Source organism: Molothrus aeneus, chromosome 1, assembly GCF_037042795.1.
Source record: "Molothrus aeneus isolate 106 chromosome 1, BPBGC_Maene_1.0, whole genome shotgun sequence".
Taxonomy (NCBI): domain Eukaryota; kingdom Metazoa; phylum Chordata; class Aves; order Passeriformes; family Icteridae; genus Molothrus; species Molothrus aeneus.
Genome location: NC_089646.1, coordinates 42,255,787 through 42,283,375, shown reverse-complemented (window position 1 = coordinate 42,283,375; position 27,589 = coordinate 42,255,787). Strand labels below are relative to the sequence as shown.

The following is a 27,589-nucleotide window of genomic DNA, read 5'->3' as shown; positions in this document are numbered from 1 at the left end:
TGCCATTCCAGTCTTGTGGTTTATGCCATTGATCTGATGTCATGAATCTAATTGTCAGTTGTTGGATTCCTGACCTCCTGAGGGCAGGTCCTGAACTTTTTCAATACCACTTCTCGTCCAGTCTGTTAGAGAGTTGCTACTGGAAGAGAGAGGATTGAATCACCAAGATTGCTACTTTCCTCCTATGCCACCTGTACAGAAAAATGCTAGGATAGAGGCTCTTGTTTTTTCACAGGGTGTCATTCTTCTGTAGGGATAATCTGCCTGCCTTGTAAAAAATGGTAGATCCAGTACCAGTGGTACCAAATGGCATTTCGGTAGAAGCTATTCACCTCAGTCTTAGAGAGTTGGCACTGGTCCAAACAAACTTTGAGTTCTGCCCCTTCACATTCATAAAGATAGCTCTGCCATTTGTAAGGGTATATCCACCTGGTCACATCTAACTGGATTCTGCTGATTTTGCTTCCCAGTAGCTGAAAGACTGGGTAAGAAGTAATCAGGTTTCAGGTGAGGGATCTAAACTGATGCTCTTGCAAGCACTCCAGCATTAATGTAAAGAGCAATTTTGAAAGGTTCCAACAAACTAAAACTGGTAGTAGGAAGCAAAGTCAATTTTGCTAATTACTTCTTGTAAGATCCTTTGTGGCTTAATCTCCCTTGGAATTAGACAGAGGCTATCTGAACCTCGGCTAAATCCCACATTTCTGTGAGTGGTACCCAATGTGGCTAATAGTGTGTTTGACAGACACAAAAGGACAAAATTCTCTTTGTATGGCTTCAAAACTTGTGATGTTCCAGAGACAGCAGAATTTTTTGGTCTATAAGCAGCCTTGAATTTTTACTTAGGTCATCCCCAGAGCAAAACTCCAAATGTTGCTTTATTTTTCAGACAAAGGTTAATCATTGACCTTCAAGCTTAACTTGGAACTGTGTAAAATATTTGCAATGTTTTGGCTCCATCTCCTGAGTATAATCTTCAGCTGATAGGATATAATCTCAGTCATGTTTTATATTAACAAGCAAAGCGAGCTCCCCAGAAGTTTTGTTACAACTGAGGCTTCTAAGTCTTTGTGTCAATATAGTGTTTTTCCATTTATCACCATGATAAACCAGTAGGCAATTGAAACAACTTTGCTGTTAAGTCCTGAATTTCACTTTTTGTTCTGCCTGGGTCCACGTGAAATACAACGCAAGTCTCGTCATTTTGATGTGTATCAGAAGGCCAGAGTAACACTCTCGGTAACATTCTCAGTGTTTTGGTTAGAGAAATTCCATGTGCCAAACAGGACAAGACCCCACTGTGGAATGGAAACAAGCCTGGAAAGATGGAAAAAGTATCCTGAAGAATGTTTAGTACAGCAGAGGCAATGCAGTTTTGCAGAGCCAGCCACTCAGACGACAATATCCATATTTTTGCTTTCTCCCAGTATAAGTTAAGCTGAAAGAACTTCTGTTTGACATTAAACAACATATTTGGTATCATTTTTCATATAGGAAATAAAATGTATGTTTACCTGTTTACAGAGAGAGAGAGATGGAAAAATGTGCAAATAAAAACTTCCCTGTGCTGTGCTCAGCAGCTTGGAGTAGACAACACTCTGCTCCTTCAGTATGTTGTTGGATGCATGAGAAATTCCCTCTGTGAAAATCTTTCTTCAGTTTTCACTGATTTCACACTATGCTCTTGGAAAGCTTATTTTTGTTGGGTATGGACAGTTTCTTGTAACTAAAACAGAATAATGTGGTTTGGAAATCTTACCACAATTTTATTTCAAATATTGATAATTTTGAGAGTTTCAAGATGCAGGACAGAGGTGAGGAGCTGCAAGTAGGACCTTGATAGTTTTATGGTGTTTTATAAAGAGCAATGGGGAGGGAGGGGGAGAATTTTGGAGGAGTTGTTAAGTTGTTAATAAATGTGTTTTAATATTTATGTAAAGCATTCAAAATATCTGAGTCTATATTGTCATCAAATAATTTAATTATAATTTAATCGATTTTTGTAATGAACACTCTTAGATATGCAGCAAGATAGGCAAGCAACAAAGTAGAGGTGGAGAGTTTATCTTGTAACCACTACAAGAGCCTGGAGAATGATACGCCACATGAGGAGGTTAAGAAAGTGTGAAATCAGTCAGACTATGCAGTTCTTCATCACACCAGAGCACACAATGTAGCAAATGCTCATGAATAAATTGGGCTGAAACTCCCAGCTGTGGAGATGGCCAGCTTCCAGCTTTAACTGGAAGTGAAGGCTACAGCCAGGGTTACAGGCTGTGCTGAGTTCACTGAAGAATTCAAATGGTTGTTAGTAAGAGTTTCACTTGAGGAGAAATAGTGCAATTAAATATCTCTGCTGTAGTAGTAGAAGTTTAATTCCTAAAGTCTCAATTTCATACTCCTCAGCTTAATAAACTTTAGCCACAGTAAAAGCAATTATTCACATTTTTTATTCTATCACATTCTCCAGATGCATCTCGCACCTTTGTAGTTTTATTGGAGAGAGGTTTTTTGCAAATCCAGCTCTATAGTTTTGAGTCTACACTCCTGCATAACTTTTTTTTTTTAATTACTAGAATGATGTGTAGTATCAGAATGATACTGACATGATTGTCTCAGAGTTCTGGACCATTGCATGTGAGAGGATTGGAGAAACTGATGCTATTTTTTGACCTTCCACAGACCAAGGACCAAACCAGAAACAAACGAGTGAGGAGAAAACAGTTCCAATTGTCACTTGTAGCAACTTAGAATTAAGAAGCAAGAATGTTTAAAATTCTCTATTAGGGCTCAAGATGTCAAAATACAAACTTCTTCAGATGATAATTTTATCTGGTATAAAACAAGCTTTCCATTTAGAAATCTGTGCAACTCTTGCTGAGCTAGTGGGATGTGTCCTGGGTATGGATATATGGATAGGGAATATCATGACCAGATAAAACCACAGTAGTACTCCCATCAGCGCAATAAATGTTGGGACTTAGATAAAGCAGGAATTAATTCCTGAGCTGGGGCAGGATGGGGGTGCTCTGTTTGAAAATATATACCCTAAGCAGTGGAGCTGGTATCTAGCACTGGCACTTGCTCATGACCTCTCTCAATTTATTTTATTCCTCAGCAAGTTGAAATCAGGTGAAAGAAACAGCATGCTTTTCTGTTGAATCAATTAAATTTATTTTTTCATTTGCATAATTGTCCAGCCAATTTGCTTACATAACTGATTGGCTTCTGTTGAAAAGTGAAAAGCACACTGCACGTTACGGAAATTATGAAAATCCCCCAAGGGCTGTGAGAATGTTAACTTGATTTAAAGCTTCACTGAACTACAGATAGTTCCTAAACCTTGACAGTTCTCTTTTTAACCTTTTCTGGGTGGAAATGCAGTAGATTGCATGCAACTAACAGCAATCCCTAATAGTTAGTCTGCTTTTGTACTCGAACACTGGCAGCAATGGACATTTTTGCACCCTGTATCAGGTGCATTTTGACACCAACTACCTTGGTGTCAAAAAAAAAAAAAAAAAAAAGATGTGTAAATGTATGTGTACATCGAGAGATACTATTGCAGGACATAGTCTAAGCTGTGCCAGGGGAGGTTTAGATTGGACAATAGGAGGAGTTTCTTCACAGAAAGGGTGATTAGACACTGGAATGTGTCTAAGGAGGTGGTGGAGTCACCGTCCCTGGAGGTGTTCAAGGAAAGACTGGACGTGGCACTCAGTGCCATGGTCTAGTGGCCGGGTGATATTCGGTCACAGGTTGGACTCGATGATCTCAGAGGTCTTTTTCAACCTAACTGATTCTATGTAACTGCAGGAAAGCCGCTCTTCCATTCCCCTCGGGATTGCAGAGCTCACATCTGGTTCTTTGCCTACTTTTTTCTGCAGAACAAAAGGCGACGTGAAGCGCACGCAAGCACTTGGCTAAATTGCTCCCATCCCCTCAGCAAAAGGGCAGGCATTCCTTCTGTCGGGGTTTTCCCGTAACGGGTTATCCCGTATTTTCTGTATCCGTGAGGAACCGCTGCAGGCGTAGCCGGACTGACGGGCGCAGCAGCCTCAGCAGCGGGAAGGGGTCGCTTCCCTCAGGCGCCCCTGAGGGGCGGGGCCTGCGGGGCGCGCGGCCGGAGCCGGGGGCGGGGCCCGGGCTGGGGGGCGGGGGAGCCCCGCCCACCCCGAGCGGCCGCTCAGCGGAGGAGCCGCAAGGGGGCGGGAGCGCAGGCGCGCGCCGGCCCCGCCCCCGGCGGGAATCCCCCCCCGGGCCCGCCCCCTCCGGGGCCGTCGGCGGGGGCGATGGGGCCGAGCCCCGGCGGTCGCCGTCCGGCCTCGGCGGTAAGCGGGGCCGGGCGGGGGCCCACGGCGCGCCTCTCTGCGAGGGGAGGGCATGAGCGAAGGCAGCGCGGCCCACCGCCCACCTGTGTGGGGGCTCCGCTCGGACGGCGGCCGGAGGATGGTGCGAGGCCGAGCCCGGGCGGTGTGTGGGGGGGTGTCTGCTTTGAAGCCGGGCCGGGCCGCGTCGCTCGGTGACCGCGGTGGGGTGGGGGCCGGCGGCTGCCCGTGCGCTGGCGCGCGCGTGGCAGTACGTGCGAGCGGGCGCGTGCGGCCCCGGGTCTGGGCTGAGCTCGGCCCGGCCCGGCCCGGCCCGGCATCGGCGGCTCCTTATCCCGCGTCTTATTCCTGAGGGTGCGAAAGGCCCGAGAGCCGGATCGCGGTCAGCTCTGCCACCCTCCGGGAAGACCTTGCCTTTAGCGGATCTTAAAGCGAATTCAAACAGGGCTCTGTTTTCGGCGGTTTAATTTATTATTGCTCGGAGCGCCGCAGCTGATTCCCTTCCAAGCAGTGAGCGAGTCACGCTCACCCGAGCTGATTTTCTGAGCGCTGTCATCTTGTTGCTTTTCGCGCTGTTGTCTCCGTGCTGCCTCAAGTGTAGGTAAACACCTGAGACAGACAGCAGCGGGCTGAGCGGGGGGTGGCAGCGATGTGACACACGTCGGGGTGCCAAAGCCTTCTGCGACATAATTCACATTTCGTTATGTTTCAGCGCGTTTGTCTTTGAGGTGGGGTGCAGGTGAGGCTTAGCCAAACCCAGGAGGTTTTGTTTTTCAGCTAAGCCGTGTACCAATTTCCAAGCAGTTAATAGAGCGTTTAAAGCAAGAAACAACGATGCCTTTGTCTGGTTATATAAAGCGTCACCGCGGATTAAGTGAGATTGTTGAGTTTTTTCCATCCTCTGCCCAGATGCCTGAAGCTGAAATTACAGTGAGGGAAAATGTTTTTTTGACCAGAGAGCTTGTTAATGTATTTAACTTAATTTATGATTAGGACTCTTGTTACGGACAGTGAAAATGACACGGATGCTGTTTTGCCTACCTATCTGAAAATCAGAAGACAAAAATTAACAAATGTTTTGGGGGTATTTTAGCTCAGTGTATTTTTTTCCTCCCACTATCTGCCTCTAGTGAAAATTTAGGTTCTTCGTTAAGTATATTGGTATTAGAAATATGCACTTCTGAAACTTCAAGTGTTTTGCAAAGTAGGCATAGGAAGTGTCGTTCTGTGTTGGAATACAGATGATGTTTCTCTGATAGCTGTTCATCTCGGGTATTTTAGAACAGCATATATAGCAGGCATGTTCTTTTGATAAGTGCAAAGTGTATTTAAAAAGAAATGCTTGGAAAGCATTGCCAATAGGGAGTTTACCACATAATCCCTAATAATTAGGTGTATATTTGCACTCTGACATGCCAAGTGGTTTGGCTGCTGTTGGCAAACTCTAGCCTACAGTTGCCTAGTGCATAAGTTACTGGTAAGAATTGCTAATTCATTTTCATAAATGTCAGCAAACCTTTGATTAAGAATCCCAGGCATTGCTGTATGACAGTGATTTTCCCTCTGATTTTATATTACCCTCCCATAAAGTAGTTGGCACTGGTATTTTCAAGTATTAATATTTGTTAGGGTGTAGGACTTAATAAAAGCTTACTTGTGTTAGTGCTTAAAGAAAACTTCTATTTGTTTGCTTTTTAAATTCTTATGAGTTCTGTTTCTCTAACTGGAGTACCTTTAAATGTTCATTCTGAAATCAAGATACTGTAACAACTCATAATATTGGCAAGACTCACTGCTAGTAGAGGAAACTGAAAGCATTCTTACAAAAAGCTTTAGGTTTTATGTGTGCTTGCTCAATTTTATATTACTATCCTGACTTTAAAAGTTATCACCCAAAATTTAGAAAGTGTATTGGTAAGTAACAGGGGGAAATACCATTGTGAATGTCCATTTCTAAAGGTTTTTTTTATTTTCTCCTTTTTTTTAAGTGAGTTAGTGGATGGCTGAAATTTGGCTCAACCATTAAGTTGCTGAAATGTTTTGCTGCTTGAGCACCGTGAGAAGGTATGGCATGTTACTGACCTAATTTACCTTTAGCATATGTTTCAGTGTTTGCTTATGACTTGCACATTTGTGAAACTGGTTTGGTACTTTTGTTTCATGCTTATTTCTTTGACATTCTCATCTTTACAGCTTGGAGCTTTCAGCAGGGCATCCACAGTTGAAAATCCTCCAAAGCCATATGCCTGTCCTCAAGTGAGACATTAAAAAGGCTCTCAACAAAACAAGAGTTTTAAAATGGCTTAATTATGAGAAATATGAATATGATATCCAACATATTACTGCATTATTGAGTTATTAAAGCTCAATGCTTCAAAATGTGTGAATATGTCTGTAACTATGAACTTAATTTAACAGAGCTTTTCAGTGCCAAAGCTATACGCCAAAAAGTTGAACTTTGGAGAGATGTGAAGAAAAAGGAAGTTGAAGGGAATTATTAAACCAATAAATTAAATCAGTCTTGGAGTATGATTGCATAATGTGTTCTAGTAGAGATTGTGTTTCATGTCTTTCGTGAAGTACAGACGCTGCCCTCAAAGTGGTTGTGACCTTGATTTTAATACGAAGCCTTTCTCTGCGCTTCAGATCTACATGAAGCTCTTGGAACAATCTTTGCTCCTTGTGAGTGAAGCCATAAACATCTTTCCTGCATCTTCTCCCTCTAAATCCATTTTAATTCACTTACTTTGTCACTCCAGTTGAAAGATGTCTCAGAGTTCTGTCTTTCACCTTCAGTGAATGAATTCTTCCTTCTGTCACGCAGACTAATTTTGGCCTTTGAGCATTTCTCTTTTAAGCAAGTTCAAAATAGACTTTTGGCTGGAATCCTAAGCCTTCCTTCTAGCATGACAGTGTTGTTTAGATACAAAACAAGGGAACTAAAGTTAGCCATACTTGGCCATTTTTCATCTAGAATAACAGATGGAACTTCATGATTAATAAACTCAGAAGTATGATTAATGGTTTCCAGCTATGTTGAACTTTCTTTCTGAAGTATTGGAAACATCATGCAGTGTAGCTTGAGAGTGGATGTGGGAAATGGTGTACAGATAAGGTGAACAGAGAACTGAGCTACTCTTCCTCCTAGCACCTTGGTCTAGGAGGATGTGAATTTCTTGCACATCAGTCAACTGCTATCAGAAGGGTAGCTGATTAGTTTACTGTTTTCCTTCGCTGGAAATATTTTTTTTTCCTTTTACTCTTTTGTGTCCACTTGCTACCTGAAAAAAGAGAAAAATTCACTATTTTTTTTTCTCAGCAAGACAATTATTTTGGTGCTTCCAGATCCAAACTGGTAAAGCATATGACCAAGTGGACTTTTATCCAGAGTGCTTTGCTGCCTGTCTTGCCTAGTCTAGTAGAGATGTTTTTCCTGCCTCACTGGGCAACTGTGGCATGATTTTGTCATTAAGAGTTTTCATTCTCCCTAATAATATTATATTGCTGTGGTACTTCACCATGTCCTGCTGTTTAGAGTAGGATCATGGGCTGTAGTGATGACTAGTTTAGATGAAGCCAACAAGGAGGTAGAAGTGTTTGCCAGTGATATATTTTAGCTTTTTTTTTAATCTTACATTTCATCTACATGCATGAAAATTGTTTTTTAGTCATAGCAGATTTGGAATTCCATCAGCCTTCTTACATCATGAGGTTTTTGTCCCACTTTTCCACAATAACCTCATTTTCAGCAAGCTGACTTTTAAGATTTGCCAATTAAATATTTGCCCACCTCTTAGGCAGAAAAAATTAGTCTTCACTGCTTTCATGTTTCTAATTGAAGAGCTGGGAAGGTTGACAGAAAAAAAAGGTAAAGTAAGGGTCACTGTTTCTGCTTGACTACTCAAATATTATCACTTATTATTTTCCAAAATAAAGCATTCTGCTTATTATCTGAGCACAAATTTGGAGATTTTTAATTTTTTTTTAATTAATGATAGCAGTTGGGAAAGTCTCATGTGTCTTGTGTCCAGGATGATTATTTGATCCAGGATGCTGGATAAATAGATCTCTGTAAAACAGTCCTGGTAACTATTATTAATAAAGTTATTATTTTTATGTTAGTTGGAAGCAGCTTTGTCTGTAATCTGCCATATATTTTCCTATTTGGGGGTTGCAGTTTGAGTGATACTGTGAGGAGTGAAACTGCATTGACAGAGCAGAGTCTGTCCTTCTGATTGCAAACTAAAATGAATGTTAATCACCAGAATTGCCCTGATCAATTTGTAGCTTGTGAAATCAGCTGAAGGAGAAACCTGTTGTATATCTCCCAATTCACATTTTCTTGCTGCTTTTATGTATACTCTCTTGCTTCTTAGTTTGTTAAATGTGAATATTACCTTTGAGCTATGGCAGGATATTTTGGTGATTTTTCTTTCCATTTCAGTCTTCTGTAACACAAATGTGCTCATTACAGAACTGTTGTTTAATTTCTACATAATTGCAGGCATTCTGTAATTTGAACTCTCTGAACTTCCTAGAACTTCTTCAACTTAACTTTTCCTTCTGATCTTAGGTAAAACAATCTTTCTCCTACCATTAATTTTCTTTTAGTCCTGGTTTCTTGTAATTCAATGAAGATGTAAGTGCAAAAAGTACTGTCTTTTTACTTGATGCTTTCTATAAAGAGTATGTTCAGGAAAGTAGGTGTTTGGTTTTTTTATAGACGCAAGTATGGAACTCAGAAACTAATGCAGAAACTTTTTTTCACTGAATTGTGATTATTATTCCTGGGTAAAATTTATTAATCTTTTGGCACTGCTTGAAAAATACTTGATTTGGCTTTTTACCTTGGAGGTTCAGAGGTATGCAAAGGTTAGCTTTTTAGAGCAGCTTCAATGTCTACAAAAAAATAGCACTAAAGGCAGTATTTCCAATTTGAACTACTTGACTGGGAATTTTTATTTGAGGCATATTTGAGAAAGTAGAGAGAAGTTTCTGTACTTATTTACATGTCTTATTCAACCATTAGCATCCACCATTCCTCAAACCCATGGGATTGGCACTGTCAAAACACTCTTTTTCCCAAGGGGAAAGATCCAGAATTCAGACTACTAATTTAAATTCTCCAGTTTTAAATTATTATACTTGCAACTAGAAATGTTTACTCCATTCTATCACATTTTAGTGTAATTGTTTCAGTTGTCACTTGATTGGTAACATCATACAATCATACATAAACATTTTACTACTTTGTTAGGTTGTGTCTGGACAAGATATTGCTGCAGTGCATTCTTCAGTCAAGAACTTTGTCAGGCGCCGATGCCATCAATGCTCTCAGACCTTTCTATTTTGCTGTACATCCAGATTTCTTTGGCCAGCATCCCAAAGAGAGGGTAAAATACTTTAGTATGCTTTCTTTATAAATATTTCATGTATCCAGGATGGAAATTTTCTAGTTTTCTTGCTGTCAGAGAGAGAAAAGTAATGTTAGAATTAATTATGGTTGGTACCAGAGAACAAAAAGATGCACTTCCTTAATTTTTAGCAGGGATAGGTCCCTTGAAAGTCCCTTATTTGTTAATCATATTTTCTAATTGTTATAAAGAAAGTACTGAGTCCTTCCAGGCAAATTTATAATATATTTTATCCCTTTGAAATGCTGTGCATTGTATTTGAATCAATTAATTTCTTTAAACTTGAAAGCTAGTGGGTTTTGGAATGTACACAAATATACAAGTATGTTCACCATACAAATTTATTCATGCAAGGTAATTATAAATGCTGAGAATATGAACCATATTAGTACTTGTTAAAAGCAACTGACATTTTGTGAAACCTAATTCTGCATGTAAGATTAAAACGGTTTAGATGAAAAATGCTCAAATTAATCATCTGTAATTTTTGTTTGGTTTTGTTTTAAAACAGGAAGTAAATGAAAACTCTCTGAAGAGGCTAAATGGCTACTTGGAGAACCTACAGAAACCAGGATTTCGTTCCTTTAAGCCAACTCAGCTTACTTTTTATGTAAGAGAAAGAGAACCAAACTCTTCTAATGTTCAGGAATCCTTCAGTGCTTCAGGTGCTTTTATATCGTGTAGAATGTATCTTCCTGTGTTTAAATTCCTTCAGACCATTGCTTAGCCCTGTGCAGTCGTAATGACTTTTCAACTGAATAAAATCCTGCCAAACCATGAAAATCTCTATTAGATCAGGCAGGTGGGACCATCCCAAGTAATTAAACATCTTAAGCTTTAAAAAGCCTTGAAAGAATGAGACATTACAGCCCTGAGGTCAAGTTATAAGGAAGTAAAAAAGGTGGATGTAAATGATCATATTTCTGCTTTTAATACCACTGCCATGTTTAACTGGAGCAACAGTTGGGTCCATGGCAGTTCATGTGCAGGACACAATGTCAGGGCACTTGTAGAATCAGTAGGAACTTACTCTCAAAGCAGAAGCTGTATGATATGTGAAGTTTTAATTTACTTTATTGTGTCTTATCTTTGAGACTACAAAAATATTGCCAAATTTGGATTGTTGCTTTTGATTAACTTTGCTCTGCAGTTTGTCTCCAGTACCGATATGCCTTACCTAACAGAAGAGTTTTACATTCTGTATCCTGACAGTCAAAACACTTGAGCAAATTGTGTGGCACCCTCATGCTAGAAAATAAAATCTTGCTGTTTTTCAAGAAGGTGGTAGGGTTATGTCTGCTCTCCTTAACATAGCATTTGAACTGTAACCTGTCTTCTGCTCTTGAGTCAAAAGCTTACTTTCTAATTAAGGAAATTAGGCCCAGTAGCTAAGTGATGGGACATAGTTAAGCTGCATGTGAATTTTGCAGTGAGTATTGAAATAGCAGTATCATCATAATTTTCAACTACCTGTGCCTTGCCTAGCTTCTTCTGTAAGAGGAAATAAATGGGAATGCATTTTAAATCATTTTAATAAATAATACTTGTTTTTACAGGGTTTCGAGCGGTCAGTTTTACGTTACATACTAGGGATCTCCTGAGCACAGTACTAGATATTCTCAACTCCTGCAGTCTATCTACAGAGCATGTTCAGAGTTTGAGTGTGAACTCTCAGCCCCACAAGGAAGCAAAAAGCACAGTGAACAGACCTATCAAATGGGATAAGACTTATTATTCATTTACTGGATTCAAGGATCCTGAGGAGGAACTAGAGCAAGCCCAGAGAGTGGAAACAACTTTACTGTATGTAATGCTTTCATTGAACTGAAATTTTGAAACCTAAATTGGTCTTATTTTAATGCTGAGTTTTTTAAAGGTAGGCAATAAACATTCTGAACAATACAAAACATTATTGTCCAACATGCAGTTTTGCCATGCTTGTTATAATTAGAGTTCAGATGAGCTCGTGGAATAACTACAGTGCCAGCAAAGCTGAAGCATTCTGGTCTGTTTGCCCAGCAGTCATGTTTGGTCAATCTAGTTTTGGTTGATCTAGTTTTTCAGATTTATGAAATATTGGTGGCAGTTCAAAAAGAGACAGGGGCCCCACTTGCTCCAAATAACTCCTTACCTCTTATAGGACTTCTGTAACACAAACCTATATGGCTTTTAACTTCATGGTTCCTATTTCATTATCCCATTCTGTTGAGGGTGGAAGATAATACATGAAAACTAAGGTTAAAAGGTTTTAATATGCATGTTAACACTATATCTTAGTGTTGTGCTTCTCATTTGTTGTTCAGCAGAAAAACTTGAATATAACTGTAGTTATAAATGCTGAACTTGCATGACATGTAGCATGTTTTGTAGTAAAGTTGGTAGTTCAAAAAAATTTGTACATGCTCATTTTAGGACACATTCACATTTTGGGGCCTTGAAAAACTTTTTGTAACAATAAGATTTAAGTGCCATTTGAAATGAATGCAGAACTGTGCTGGAAGGATCTTCAGAGCAAGGTGTGCCCCTTGTCCTGCATACCAACTCACAAATAAAACTACTCTAAAATACACAATTATAAAGCACTTAACTGAGATTTAACATGCTAGAGAATATTTTTACTTATTTTTACACATTTACAAGGAATGCCACAGACAGTTACGTATTAACAGTCTTGTTTTAATACACAGACAGCTGGCATCAGGCCTCCCTTTTTACTTGAGTTTGAATTTTTTTGCTTCACATACAAATGAGAATGCAACTATTTGTTTGCAAAAGTTAGAGTATGAAAATTAGTTTATACTATGAAAAAGGCTAAATCTCTTAAATAGTAACCTTTTCCTAGAAACAAAATTACCTACTGAAATTTTAGATGTACTCAAAGAGTCATGTTTGTCTGGTTGTGATTATTGGCAAAAAAACTATAAAACTTTGACCTGTTTAATCTATGTTCTTGTCAGCTCTTTAAAAGTTACCTAACTTAGCCCTTTAGTACTACCTCCCATATTTGATAGTCTACTATGATCACTTTGGGGTTTTTTGTTAGGTTTTGGTGTGTGTGGGATTGTTTTGGGTTTTTTAAAGGCACATATGTGGAAACTCCTTAAATTAAATCACAGAGTTCTGAAGGTCTCCCCTGAAGTCACAGTGATCTGTTGTTTTTTGCCTTTTAAACAAACATCCAAGTCTTACAGTTTGAACACTGTCAGTGATTTTGATTGTTAGATTTCTTAGGCCTCTCCAAAGATATTAAGTGCCAGGGTTTCCTTTGTAGATATATTAAGGTGAAGCATTTAGCAATTTCATCTTCTATCTTGTATTTTTAAAAAATCCCTTTACCTGGTAATTTGGCTTGAAACATATTGTCAGTAAGAACTGAGTTACTTGTACTGCTTTACATGATAAATCATACAGCAGCATGCTTCTACTGTTGAGTATTTTTCCTCCTCTTTCAGGTCCTGGCTAGATGATAATGAAGCAAGTGCAGTAAAAAAGCTGAAAAAGAGTTTGCCGCTTAGAAAAGAATTAGAACGTTTAAAAATTGAACTTTCTCATGAACTCCAGCTCTCAGATATCAGGTAATTAATTAGATCAGTTGAACTTGGATTAAGACAGTCAAAGCAAGGAAGTGTTGTCTAATACTCTGCTATGAACTTTAAAAGCTTATTTCAGCAAAACAGCTATATTTCATATATGAAGAAGTGTTACTGCACTGAGTAAATTTCTCGAAGTGTTCTACTGGGACAAAAGTTTCCTGTTACAATTTGCTCTGATAGATCTCCTATTTGTAACTGAAAGTGTAGGCTCCAGTTGAGGCAAACACAGAAATAAAACTGGTGTGTATGTGTTAGTTTGGATGTTTTGCTGGTTAAAATTGGATTTCCGAAATCAAGTTACTATCTACAAAGGTAACTAGACTGGCAGTGGAGTGCAGCTTTGCACATGGTACATAATGACATCCTGTGAATGCTTAATAAAAATGTTCTTTCTTTTAGTGTCTAGTTTGTCTCTCCAGAGGAGGAGATTTCTTTGTTTGAAAGATCTGAGTACAGTTGGAGATCATGATTCTTCAGAATACTTCCAGAAAATAATTTGCAATCCTTTTTTCATTTTTGTGCATTTGAGTGAGAATATTGTGAAGTGAGATATTCAGGGTGGGGAAAGTAGCAGTGAAGGTATTCACAAATGGAAAAATAAACTTTGGGGAATTATGTCAAGGGCTAGTCTGTTATGTTCTACTTTTTTAACCAGGAAAGAGAGAGTTGGAGCTTCTAAAATCATGCTTTTGTACTTTCACCCTGCAAAAGACCCTGGTTTCCTTTAAGCTGAAGCCAGGTTTTTTGAACACAATTTCTAATGCTCTGTAACTGTTCTGTGGTGAGGGTTTTTAACATTCTGGAACAGTCTTCAGTATTAAACTCATAGGTTTGATTTTATTCATGGCCTATATTAATTTTCTTAAATAGTTTGTACTTCTAAAATAAATTAAAATTATTGTGTCCCATGAAGAGTTATTTATCTTCCATGAGTTACATTGTTTTAATTCAGAAAAGAATGTGAGTGTTAGAAATCTGACAAGTCAGTATCTTAATAGGACACTATGACCTGTGGTTGGAGCTTTGTGCTAGTGTTCACAGAGATCTGAAAAACAGCTGGGTCACTGGCATTATTCCATGTATAAGTTTAGGACAGATGAAGAAATGGCCACCTTTTTCTGCTCCAGTCTGATGCTGCTGAAAGCAAAGTGATATTGCTAGGTAACAGTAAATAATTGTTTGAATTACTTGTATTTGATTAAATTCCCTCACAAGTGCTGTGGCATAGTGCCATTCTCTGCAAACCAAAGAGTGAGGTTTTGCCAGTTAGGTTTTCCTAAATGAGATGTTGTGGGTGACCCTAGCCAGCAGCTGAGTACCCACACAACCACTTGTTCATTCATACACCCCCAATGGAAGAGGGAAGAGAATAGGAAGAGCGCAAGCAAGAAAATTTGTGGATTAAAGTAGAAGTTTAATAGCTGAAATGAAGCAAAACTGTGAGTTCAAGCAAAGCAAAAGGAGAAATTAATTCTCTGTTCCCCATTGATGGGCAGGTGTTTAGCCACTTCTGGGCAGTTGGGGTTCAGCATGTGTAATGCCTGCTTGAGGAGACAAACACCATAATCATGAGGGTACCCCTTCCTTCTTTCCATCAGCATTTATTGTTGAACATGACATATGGTCTGGAATATCCCTTTGGTTTTAGTAGGAGTCACCCAGCCTGGCTGTGTCCCCTCCCAGCATCTTGTCCAACTTAGCCTACTTCCTGATGGTGGGGGGCAGGGTGGGAGGAAAAAGTAAAGAACTGGACACTGTGCCAGCACTGCACAATAGCCAAAATATTGGTGTGTTATGATCACTATTAATAAAATATAAAATATGAGTGTTATGAAGAAAATAAATTCCAGACAGACACAGTACAGTAAAGGAATGGGAATTTTCCACTTTGAGACAGTTTTATATCAATTAATAGTCTGTAAAAAGGTGTATTTTTCCAATACATTGGGACTTCACAGTTTAGATGCTTTTTGAAATTTGCTTAGCTATCAGTCTCATTGGTTTGTGATGAAAAAAAATGTCAAAACTATGTGTATTAAAGCCAGCAAGGTAACACCTGGCTCTTGTATGGTTTAACAAAAATTACTCCACTGTAAAATATGAATAATACATAGCAACTTTCCATTGGAATTGTGGTAATGTTTTGGGCTAGGAACCAAAAAAAAAAAAAAAAGAAAAGAAGACAATGTCCTTACATACTGTATTTGCTCCTCTGGACAAACATTACACAGTGTCCAAACAAACTGCATGGTCCATGACCAAACCAAATACTGGGTTGTCTGGTGCTGTTCTCTTACTAACCCCCTTCTTTCTGGGGGAGAGATTTATGAGTTCTGTCTACCTGGTTTTATATTTATTTTTCCTGGTGTTGGTTTTCTTTGTTTGTTTTTTGGGACTCACTTTAAGAAACATTGGAATTTTATTTAGGCTTTTTATCAGTTCAAATAGCATATGACATGGACAACTTTTGGGTAGCCTTTGCTTTTATTATTACTGTTGGGGTGCTATTTTGCTTGTGTTATAAGGCTTTGAGTTGCATCTCAACTTCTGTGACTTTTTTTAAAATAATATTGAGGATTAAATGCTTTCAATTACATTTTTATTTAGGTGGCAGAGAAGCTGGGGCATTGCTCACCGCTGTAGCCAGCTACACAGTCTGGGTCGCTTGGTCCAACAGCGACCTGAAATATTAGAGAATGTTAAAGGTATTTCTGTTGCTTGTTTCATATATCCTATTATAGTATTGATTCAGAAATGAGCATGGGTCCCCTGTAGCAATGGAGCTCTAGTTCTTTTTACAAATGGTACTTTTGATATCTGCAAAAACAAACTTGTCAGGCTTACAGAAAAGCTGGTGAGAACTTACCTTTAAAGCTACTGGGTATTTTTCAAAGTGACCTTTCCTTAGAATTGATTGACTGCACCCAGCTTCTAGTTTACTTCTTAATAAATGCAAGTGGAGTCTGTTGAAAGCACTAGGCTTAATATTAGCAATGAAAGTAAAAAATCTAAACTGAAGTTCTCAAAGGATTGAGTTAGCAATAGATTGTTGCCCATGGTATATTCAAGTCAAAAATGTGAGTAGGTCTCTAACCCTAGCGGTAATTTGCTAGAATACCTTAAAATGCTACTTGCTTTCTTTTCTCATGAGTTCCATAAAATAGCTATATTAAAGTCGATATTTTCTCAGGAAAAACTAAAATACTCTGTAAACCTGACCTACCATTCTTCTCATACAGCTGTTTGACCTGTGGCAGTAGCTGTTTCCTCTAATTGTAATTCCACATTTTATGCCTGTCTGCAGATACCCAGTTTTGAGTGGCTTTCATTTGAGGGTTCACCTAATCCTTTGCCAAAAGACAGAGTGGGGAGGACAATGAGTAGTAGTTTTAAATTGTATCAGATTTCAAATTAGTTTCTTTTCCTGAGCATGCTAAAGATAGAAAGCATTACAGAAGTCTGTCTTGTGAACCTGATGTAGTCTCCATTTTTGAAGACATTTAGTAATGCACTGGATAAATGCCTATCAGTAACTATACAAGTACAGTTGATGTGGCCTTAGGGTACAAGGATGGATTAGATGCCTTGAAGTCAGTGTTGCTCTTTCGTTGGGATTTCAGAACACTGATTTCTAAGAGCAAGAGCTTCTACTTAAGCCTTGTCTTGTAGATTAATACATCACACTGAAGACTTACGGAAGCTTATTTTGATAAATAGGTGCCTGTGCTTTTACCCTAAAGAATTCTTGAAGATCTTTGTACTTTGTTCTTGAAGATCTTGAAGATCTTTGTTAAAAAAACATACTCACACTCAAAACTGATTTATCCCCCTAAAAATTCACCTAGAATTAGCCCTTTATGTTGTCTCTACTTTAAAAAAGAATGAAAACATAATGTGCAAGTGTTTCTTACAGCTTGCATGTTGCTGAGAATTCAGAAATAGAGTTGAATGCCCTTATTCATAATTATTTGACCAACTTTTAATTTGCATATACTTCAAAGATATAGTGTGCATTTCCTACTTTATGCATGATTTTTACAGATTCTTTGAATATCCTCTCTGATGAGATTTTCTCATATTTTAAAAGCAGTCATAAGAAAAAAGCCCAATTAAATAAAAGTCTATCAAGTTCAAACAGAGAGAAAGCAAATGCTGGGTCAGGTTTGTATGAAAAAAATTCCTAAACGGGACTTTTCAGGAACCTTTCAAAATTTGAAGAATAACAGAAGCACCTACTCACATGCATTTGTGTTGCAGAAATACATTTCTTGTGACATGCTAGCAGCCTGGTTAAGTCTTCAGTAATTGTAGGAATGGTTGCAGTAAGCCAAATTAGTAAAGAGCTTTGTTCAATCTCTAGGACGCACGGTGGTATTTACAGATCGCTCGGGTATGAGTGCAGCAGGTCACATAATGCTGGGGACCATGGATGTTCACCATCACTGGACCAAAGTAAGAAGATTTCAAATCAAATGAAAATGCCCCTTGTTGTGACATCCTTTTTTAAACTATCAACAAAAAATACTGATAGGTGCAGATAACCAATGAGTGTTGTAAAGCAAACACTTAGCTAACGCATTTAGCATAATGGTGTACACTGCATTTGAAACTTAATCCTGTGTGTGCTGTTATTAACAACAGTCTTTGCTAGATCTTTGCTTTCATTAGTAAGTCAGTACTACTTCTGATTAGAGATAAATAAAACTAATTTGTTATGCACTGTTCCAGTCTGTACAGTGAGCCCTGGCAGAACACTTTGTGATCATAAAGAGCTCATTCCCATGAAGAGCTAATGGATTTTATTCCAATCTTTTGTAAATATGAGATTTAAAGGGAGTTGTGAACTGATAATTTCAGTCAATGACTCTAACCAACCCTGTCGCTCCATTTTGTTCTTTTAGGCAGCTAATGTGGATGTTGCAGAATTTTATCTTTAGTGACTATGTCAATTCTGCTGCTGCTTGTGTAAAGTTCAGAGTTTATAAGCTTTCTGACATCCTAAATGATAGCATTGTATGCAAAGGACCAAAAACTAAATATGTTGCAATATAAACATGTCACTTGAGGAATTTTTCTTTAATCTTGGTTACTGAAACATTACTGATAATTCTATCAAAAAATATTTCTTCATAAAGGGGATTCTTGGTGGAATCTCATAGTTGGAAATTTCACCCTGCTAGAATATCAGAATATTCTATTTCTGTATTCCAGTCAGTGAATAATATGAAAAGTTAACACTTGATCTTCTTTTTTTGGTGGTGCTTTGAATTTTTCCCTATATGTTTCACTGAGGGGGGGAGGAACAAACCATGGCTTGTTAGTGTGAACAATTTACTAAGAACTTAAACTGAAAAACCAGAATTTAATAGAAAACTTTCTGAGATTTGAGAGTGTTGATAGTCATTGCAATAAAAGTGTTCTGATTATACTAAAATAAACACTGGCTTCTTGAAAAGATAAATGCTTCCTCTCTCTAACCTTTGCTGCAGGTTTTTCCAAAGGTGTAAGGCCACACAAAATGACATGCAGATGGAACAATGTGTGTAGTTAGTTGTAGTGATGGTATTTGCTTGGGAAGACAAAAGTGTGGTATATATTTGAAGCTGATATCAGAGGCTTTTTATTTTGAAATGCAGTGAAGATTATGTGAAATGTTATACAGAAAGTCAGTGAAAATCTTGATGAGGTTGGTGAGTCAGTTTCTAGAGAGCATATTTGTCCAATTCTACGTCATTTTAGAAAGCAGTTCTAAGTGCTGTTACTTTTTGTTACTAATTACTAGAAGAAGGAAGCGGTAGAATACTGTCCAAGTCAGTCTCTAGGATGCTTGGTCAGAGCTACAATATTTAAAGGATTTTTGCTGGTTTTCTCTGTTACAAATGCAAATGCTGAACCAAATTTTATTGTGCCAAAAGCTGTTCTGACTCTACTATCAGAACTATCTACTGTCTATTCTACTGTTCTCCTGAGTTTCTAAAGAGATAGTTCTGAAATCACTTGACTTGTTGCGGCAGCACCTTTTTCTTTTTTGTATTAAAAGGTACTTTAAAATAATATCAACAGGGGAGATGGTAGGTAGTGACTACTGTATGAGGAATAGCTCTACCACTATAACTGTGGTGATAAATGTTTTATATAGGGATCAGATTATATATTTTTTTTTATCTGAGACTATTAATTTTTGAATATATAGAGGATATTCATCCATGTTTTTATGTCCTTTTGGTACCTTTATGTTATAAATAAGGAAAATACTTAAAAGCTTGTTGGATTATAACTTGTCCCAAAACATATATACTTGATATTTCTCATCTATGGTATTCTTTGATTGTAATTTTTTTCCCCCTCTGGGTTCCACGTTTGCATTGTTAAGTGTCTCTTTTATGGTTTCTTGTTATTTTTTTAATTTATTAAAATTAACTGTTATGCTCTGTAACATAGAAAATGTTCATTCATGTGTATGCACAGATTTTTGAGAGACTGCCAAATTATTATAAGCTTCAAAAAAGGCTGCTGCTTTTGGAAGATCGGATAAGCCAACTTCTGGGAGGCATCCAAGTAATCTACATTGAAGAACTGCAACCTCTGTTGACTCTAGAAGAGTACTTTGAGACTCTGAACTCTTTCTATAACAAACTACGTGACAGCAGATTACCTTTTCATCCTCGCAGTCTGCGAGGCTTGCAAATGATTCTGGAAAGGTAGGTGTTGGCAGGGAAGGTTGATTTCTTTTAGAGCTTTTACTCTTTTCTTTTTTTTTGTTACACTGCTTATTGCTCTCACTAATAAGAAAAGCGATATAATCTCAGATTTTCATTATGTCAAAGTCTTTTTGTTCCTGAAGGTTTTAAGTGCATTTTTATGGGTTAAGAAGGAATCAGATTGAAGAAAGTCCTGCTTAGTTTTATTCAAGTTGGACTCAATTCTCTCTAGTTTAGAGTGTTAAATCAAAAGTTTTGTGCTGTCATGATGGTGTTTATATTTTTTGAGTATTATTATCAGCTCCTTTTGAAATGTAATTTTAAAAAAGCATAACCGACTATATTTCTCCATTCTCATGAACCAAACTTGATAACTTTTTACCAATTATTCTGATTGTGATTAACTTATATTCTCTATCTCTAGTATCTCTAGATTTTTTTTCTGAAAGTAATTCATATAAATAGTTGCATTAAAAAATTATACCTTGTTCTTTACTTCCATTGTGTTTCATTAGTGACAGATATGCACCAAGCCTACATGAACTTGGACACTTTATGATCCCAACAATCTGTGATCCAGCAGCTCTTCAATGGTTTATTTTTGCCAAAGCACAGGAAGCAAGAGAGAATTTGAAAAGAAAGGAGGAGTAAGTGTTCATGTGACTTGATACACTTAGCTCTTTAAAATCTTTGCATGTCCTGGTTTTTATTTGGAGAAGGAGGAGAATTTTTAAAAATGCATTCATACTCTTTTGCTGAAAAAAACCCTTTTGTTTCTAAAATAGAACTTTACCCATCAGCTTTACTAAGTAAAGAGTTACAGGATTAGTGAATGCAAACATTTATTAGAAAATACCCTCTTTCACCTTTGTAGAGACAATTGTGCATCATTCAGAAGTAAAATATCTTTGCTTACAAGACAAAATTGCATAATTGTTTTTACAATTATGTCCTCGAAGAAAAGGTGGAAAACACCTTCTTAATGAATAAGAAAAGGAACAATTTTTATTAATGTTAATTAAAATGTGACAAAAAAGCAGTGAAATCTAAACTCAAAATAACTGAGACCAACTAGAGAATCATTATTTCTAGTTGTTGATTAGGCAGGTGAGAAAAATATTAATTAGTACCTAACAAGGCAAAGAAAAGAAAATTGGGGAAGAATGATGAGAGAAACACCTTGTGAGTACTCTCTCACAGATGACGAGAGGGAGTCACAGCACCATACTTAATATTAGGGCCATGGTCTGTAATATCCATCAGAACTGTGAGTTTGGTTCTTGACCTTGTACCCTGTATGTGTCCTTGAGGATGAAGTAGAGCTACTGGGGTTTTTAAATAAAGTACTGTTACAGGTAAGTGGGTGGTACTTGTCCTTTAGGAGGTCGTTACTGCAAGTCTTTTTTTCTGCTTTGGAAAGCTTTTAATGAGTTGTTGAACTGTTACACTGTCATCAGTATACATGATGTATAGATCCAGATATGTTCTTGTGATATTATTTTAGGCATGAGTCTTGCTGAAGGCTCTATGCTTTTAGCTCTGTTAAGACCTAATTACTTGTAAAGATATGTTTTGCAGGTGGACTTCAGTAAACATGATTTCTTGGAATTTTTCCACAACCCTAGTCCAGCTTGGAAGCTAAATTTTTGCCATATAAATTGTAACTACTGAATAGCTCTATGTAACTGTCCACATGTGACAGCTGGGAAAGTATTGTCTATAGATTTTGGGAGAGATGTTGTTGCAAATATATACATTTGCATCTGGGTAACTCTCCAAAAAACCTCGCCCTTCCACACTTCGTAAAGACACCAATCCAGGAAAACTGTGCCCTCAGAGTAAAAGCAGCTGTGTTGTAAGATTGGAAGAGCCAAGATGCATATCTTGTGTGCTGGATGATGCTGGTTTGTATGAAATAGTACACAACTATACTGGGTCACAATATCTGTCCCCATCATCCATTAGCTTATAGAGAGGCTTTATGCATGGGGCAAAAAATGCGGTGGGTTTTTTACTCCATACTCCTTCCCAGTTTGTGTCTGACTGCACTTGAGAAAGTACTTGAAGGTGGAAACATTATCTCGTGTTAATAGCAATCAGTAGACTTTTTATTTTCCCCCCTCTTAATTATCTTACCGCTTTTTGAGCCAATTTGCATTTTGTGGCTCCAAATATCCAATGGCAGCAAACTGCATATTTGAATCACATATGGCATGTGTCTATGAAAGAGGGTGGAGGTGTTCTGTGATTTAATACCCACAGCCTGATGATGTCATTTGTTGTTCTTTTGTTCTTGTGTGATAGGAAATACAAAACAGTCATTCTGTATCACCTCTGCTTTTGTTTTGTAGCTGTGTCACATTTCCTCTTACTTGTCTTTTATCAAAGCTGGAAACTCCTTTTCCACTTAATGCTTCCTTGGACTTACTCATGTCCTTCTGATTTTCCTTAGCCTCGTGTGGTGGTTAAAAAGGCCCCATGATAAAGGAAAATACTTTGAGATGTACTGGCTGTACTTTGCACATGGACTTGAATGTTTTGCATGCAGTAAACAGCCTAGAGTGGCTGTAATTCTGACCTGAATGCACAAGGAAATCCAAACGCTGCTGCTCTAGAAAGTTCTGGTATCTGTGTGGATAATGTCAGTCTTCTAGTAAGGCAGGATTCTCCTTCCCATGCTTCTTTAAAGTATCAGCTTTGTGTGGTGATAAAGGTGCAAGCCTCCCTGTGGAAGGGACAGAAAACAAACCTGCAGTTCTCCAGCTGACTGGAATTCCTTCAAGGGAGCCTAGGATTTCACAGACCTGGAAAGCTTGGTGCCTTGGTGTTTGGGAATGCACTCAGGAAGGTGGCATGGAAATGGTCCATAGAAGAGGAGAGGCTTGCTCTTGGTTAACTCACTGGCTCAGTTCATTGCTGACTGCCACAGTGGGCTGGGCTCTTGGGCCTCAGCAGAGCTCAGTGCCGTACAAGCACAGAGTGGTCCCATCCTGAGCTCTGGGGTGTAGTGGCAAGGCCCTACAGTAGCATTTTCGTGTGAGGCAAATGGTGTCAATAGCTGTGTCTGTGGTTAGCTTGGGCTGATTCACATCCCATTGGTGCTGCTGCTCTGTAGCTCCTCCCCTGTCTTGCACAGGTCTGTGCTCTAGGGCAGCAGTGGAGCTGTGTCTGCAGCCAGGCTGGCTTGGAAGTGCAGCTGTGTTCGTGTGGCACAGTGCCCAAGCTAGTGGGGCTGGCTGAACCTGAACTTGTCTCTTCATCAGTTGATCAGTCACAGCTCCAGTGCCTTAATTAAATCTGCACATTAACTTTCTTTCTGAATAGTTTGAGTTTGCATGCGGTGTCTTATTTCTCTGGGGTGAAGCAAAAAATCATCTGCAAGCTTTGGATTCAAAATTCATAGAATCGTTTAGGCTGGAAAAGACTTTTAAGATCATTGGGTCCAAACACATCAACAAAGTTCTGCAATTGGAAAGTTACTAACACACTTAATATGCATCAGTTTACTGGACCTATCAGTTGTTGGTTTTGATGACATGCAGAGTACTGGTTTAATTAAGACAGAGTAATTATGAACATGATTTTATGCTTAAAACCTAAGCTTTCAATGTTATTTAAATATTTTCATTCCTTACATTAAAAATGGAGCCTCACAGGATTTTTATTTTTGTGTTTTTCCCAGTTACTTAGTGAGCAAAAAGATGTCAGGGCATGGGCTTTGAAATGTGAGTCCATGGACATGTGATGCCCATAGTCATGGAAGAATGTTCACTCTGACTTGTGAGATGGTCACGTGTCACAAAAATCTCAGCTCCACCATACCTGTATATGAATTGACACCTTTGTTTGCATGCATTTAATCTACTTATTTCAGTATTTCTTGCTTTAATATGTGTTCAGTATATATTGAAATGCTTATTTTAAGGCAGGGATTTTAAGAGATGAAGTTATAAGTTTGTCACTGTTTGTTGTCTCCATTTGCTAGGATGATGCTTACAGAGAAGGAGCTAATCAACACTTCTACGGAAAGATTTTCTTTGGATCGGCTGTATAAGGAGCCCAGTGTTTCCAGTGCACAGATGATAGATTGTTGTAAGAGGCTGCTGGAGGAATCCTTACCCTACCTACAAGGCATGCACCTTTGCATTTCGCATTTCTACTCTGTGCTGCAGGATGGAGACCTGTGTATACCTTGGAACTGGAAAAACTGAGGGATGTATCTGATAATCAGATGAATTGAATTGTTTTATTTTCTGTAAGAGGTTATAAATATGAATGTTTTTAAGAGTAAATTATTTAAATCTGTATTTTGATATCAGTGTTCAGCTCACAAATTTTCTTCCAACTGCTGCTGAGGAAGGATTGCAGTTCTAGACAATTTGCACAATGCACAGTATTCGTAGTCCTGGGAAAGACATCTGTACATTATCCATAATACTGTATGAGTCCCAGTGTATGGTTACAGTTGTGAAACCACGTTTTTGTAGTGAATTCTGAAAATACATTAAATTTCAAGTCTGCAAAAATGTGCATGTGTATCTTTAATATACATGAATATCGCCAGATAAATGATCTTAAAGAGTGTGCTACTCCAGCCAGGCATTACATGCAATCTTAAGGGGTTCATTGAATGCAGAAGTTAAGTACAGAAGTTATCTGGTGGCAATGCTGGCATTTCATATTGCTGCCTATCACTGAATTAGAAAAAAAACAACAAGGGAAAAAACATTGGAATATTTATCCTTTGCAGAAGACAGCAGTACATTATCTTGGAGTCTACAGCAGAATTTCACATGCTGGTCTAACATTGTTGCCTTAGAATTCCAAAATATGCCAGTTATACTGTCTGTGGTTACCTTAAAGCAGATGTCGTTCTCTTTTTGTTTTCCGGCATTTGCTCCATAAATACCAACAATCCTCTTTACTTACACTATAACAGATTGCAAATCCCATACACAACACTTAAACCCTGAGTAGTGTAATGTGGCATCTAAGGGAAGGAAGCACTGATTTGTGTGGGATTGTCTGCAAAAGTACAAATCAGTAAGAACAAGAAGTTTGCAGTATGGCAAATGCGTGGATCCTTACTGGTACTTTATTCCTTGAAAAAAAAAATGAAATAAAGTGTGAATGCATGTCAACACTTTTTCATTGTAATACATGCCAAGATGCATTTTGGTATTTGGATTACTACTTAGCAAAATATCATTTGAGAAAGGCCAACTGCTTAACATTTCTGGATTTGAATTTACCGTAACTGGCAAAAAGAAAAGGAATCATCAAATGCTTACTTGCCTTGTATTTTTATTTGTATTGAGCTGGGAAATTGGTGTGGTTCTCTGTTTTCTCCTGTTAGAAGGCTCAGTATCAAGTTGTTTATTAAGACGTCAAACTTAAAGCAAAAACCCCCACTGATCTCAAAAATATCTGTTCTAAAATGTCAGGACAGAAGCTGTGACTTCCTCAGGCCTTCAATCCAGGGGATTTGCTGGCAAGGCCTGGAAACGTTTTGAAGATCAATTGGCAGTTTCTTCCAAGTAGTTAACTTCCATGGCACGTGCCCTGCCTCAGTCCATCTAGCACTGCTGCTACTCTGTCCCACCTGTGCCAAGCAAGTGAGCCAGTGCCATCAGCTGTAGCCCAGCAATATTCCCTCATTCAGCTCTTGGAAAGTAGGGTGTCTTTGGGAATAAAAAGACTGTACTCGTGGGGTGTTTCCTGCTTGAGCTGAATGACCCCTTATAGAGCTTGAGGGATGAAGCAGCTGTCCAGTTTGACTGTAGAGGTAAAAGGGATGCAAACAAGAGCCTGAGACCATCCTGTGAGGACTGACACTAATGTCGCTGAAAGCAGTGACTGCACCTTTTCCATGCAGCAAAGAATGGAGACTACTGGAACTGGCTGGAGAAGAAGACATAAAGGGCCTGTATGAAATAGAGCATGGGATGTTTCCACAAGTAATGGGGACCCTGACATGGAATGGGGGTTGGAGAAGGCAAAGCTTGGCAAGGGGGAATAGGACTGAGCTTAAGTGTAGAAGCAGTTGCTGTAAAACATTTCTAATTTGGGATGCATCTGAAGATCCTCACCATTCCCTCTAAGGGAAAATAGCCAAAATCCTCTGGCAGAATGTGTCAACCCTCAAAGGGTAGCATGGCAGCTTTCTTTCCTGATGGTTCCTCCAGGCTAGGGTCTTGGGTCTAATAAACCAGAGTTCCAGTCCCGGAACCAGCAGGGTGGTTGTCTCACATGCCATGAGGCTATGCCTTCCCTCTTCTGTTAGGTTTTTTTTTCCCCTGAGGTGTGAAGGAGATGCACTATGAAATCTCTAAAACTGCTCATAAGTTTAGCAATATAAAAATGAAGAATGAGTATAGGTCAGTAATTCAGCAGTGTAAGGTCTGGGTGTAACTAGTTTTTTATAGTGCAGTTTCTGTAAGTTGGTTTTGCTGCTGAATGATCAAGTTGCCTTTACAAACATATGGGCCTCTTCACATTCTTTAACATACTTAGAAAACAGTGGGGAAAAAAGGTGCATGTTGTAGGTGTTTATTTGGTCATGTTTGATTTATTTTGAAGACTGTCACCAAAGTAACAGAATTATCCATTTAGGTAAATGTATATGGGTTAAATCTGTCAGAATTACATTTTGATTTCTAACATTTTATATATAGCAGGGGGAAAAAAGGAGTTAGAACTCTGAAAATCTTTTGTCACTATGGCAGCATGGAAACAGATGATGAATTGAAACTCTTGTGTTTTTAAATAGTGCAGAACACCTCAAATTCTGTTCAACAGACAGTGCTGTCACAACTCTGTGGAAATATATTTGAATGAGTACTGACATCTACTGTAGTTTTATTCAGTACAACACTCCTGCTTGCTCTGTGACCAATAGCTGAAAAGGTTTGGTATGAAGTTTCAAGAAGCATCCTCTTTAAAAACAAATCCTAATATTAAATTAGGTGGAGTTGATGTCTTGCTGTTTTTATCATTATTGTTTGGCTTAAATTTGAGGTTTTCTACTGTTCAGAAATTTGCAGCATACATTTGAAAGGTAAGTAAGAAACCCTACCACTGATCAAAGAATTGAAATGTGTGTTGGTTATCCGTCATGAGTCAATAAACTGTGATGCCCAGATCGTGTCATTCAGCCTCTCAGCGAGGTTTAGTATTTTAGTGCAGCTGCCAGAAGGAAATCCAATGCTAAAATAAAAGAGATGGGGGCTCGAGACAAAATTTATCACCTTAACAAGTTGTTTTGATGCTGTTCAATGCTGTGACCTTGAGTTGCAGGCACTGGCAAACAACATTTTCCATTTTGTCAGGTGTTGGTGTAACATTTTACAGTATCAGTTCCTTGTGAATTCCAGTGTTACAGAACGCCTGCCTGTGTTTTAACAGCTGTGTATGAAAATTGCATGAAATTGCATGCAATAGTGCCCATTTTGTCATTGTTCTTATGGGTATTAACAGCTGGGATACAGTCTCCAGCACTAGTAGGCTTGAATTCATGTTTTGTAAGACATTCAAAAGGTTGATAATGAATCTGG

General features: G+C 38.4%; 1 protein-coding gene across 2 annotated transcripts; it reads left to right on the top strand.

Moving 5' to 3' along the window:
* The first annotated feature begins 4,229 nt into the window (after window positions 1–4,229).
* Window positions 4,230–24,562, top strand: TCAIM (T cell activation inhibitor, mitochondrial). Of its 2 annotated transcripts, none has more exons than XM_066555696.1 (11): window positions 4,230–4,331; window positions 6,317–6,392; window positions 9,586–9,721; window positions 10,254–10,407; window positions 11,299–11,545; window positions 13,195–13,317; window positions 15,943–16,040; window positions 17,696–17,787; window positions 19,804–20,036; window positions 20,552–20,683; window positions 24,022–24,562. In XM_066555696.1, the coding sequence occupies exons 2-11, from the start codon at window positions 6,364–6,366 to the stop codon at window positions 24,245–24,247; spliced, it is 1,470 nt and encodes a 489-aa protein (XP_066411793.1). In that variant the 5' UTR covers window positions 4,230–4,331; window positions 6,317–6,363; the 3' UTR covers window positions 24,248–24,562. The 2 variants fall into 2 exon arrangements, with proteins under 2 accessions (XP_066411793.1, XP_066411801.1); XM_066555704.1 differs by lacking the exon at window positions 4,230–4,331 and adding an exon at window positions 4,349–4,452.
* Window positions 24,563–27,589: the final 3,027 nt, after the last annotated feature.

What these genes read in the sequence shown, in the direction of transcription:
- TCAIM (XM_066555696.1), top strand. Translation starts at nt 6,364, where the DNA reads ATGTTTTGCTGCTTGAGCACCGTGAGAAG. An exon ending in TTGCAAATGATTCTGGAAAG is followed by an intron (nt 20,037 to 20,551) that starts GTAGGTGTTGGC and finishes GTGTTTCATTAG; the next exon opens with TGACAGATATGCACCAAGCC. An exon ending in AATTTGAAAAGAAAGGAGGA is followed by an intron (nt 20,684 to 24,021) that starts GTAAGTGTTCAT and finishes TCCATTTGCTAG; the next exon opens with GATGATGCTTACAGAGAAGG.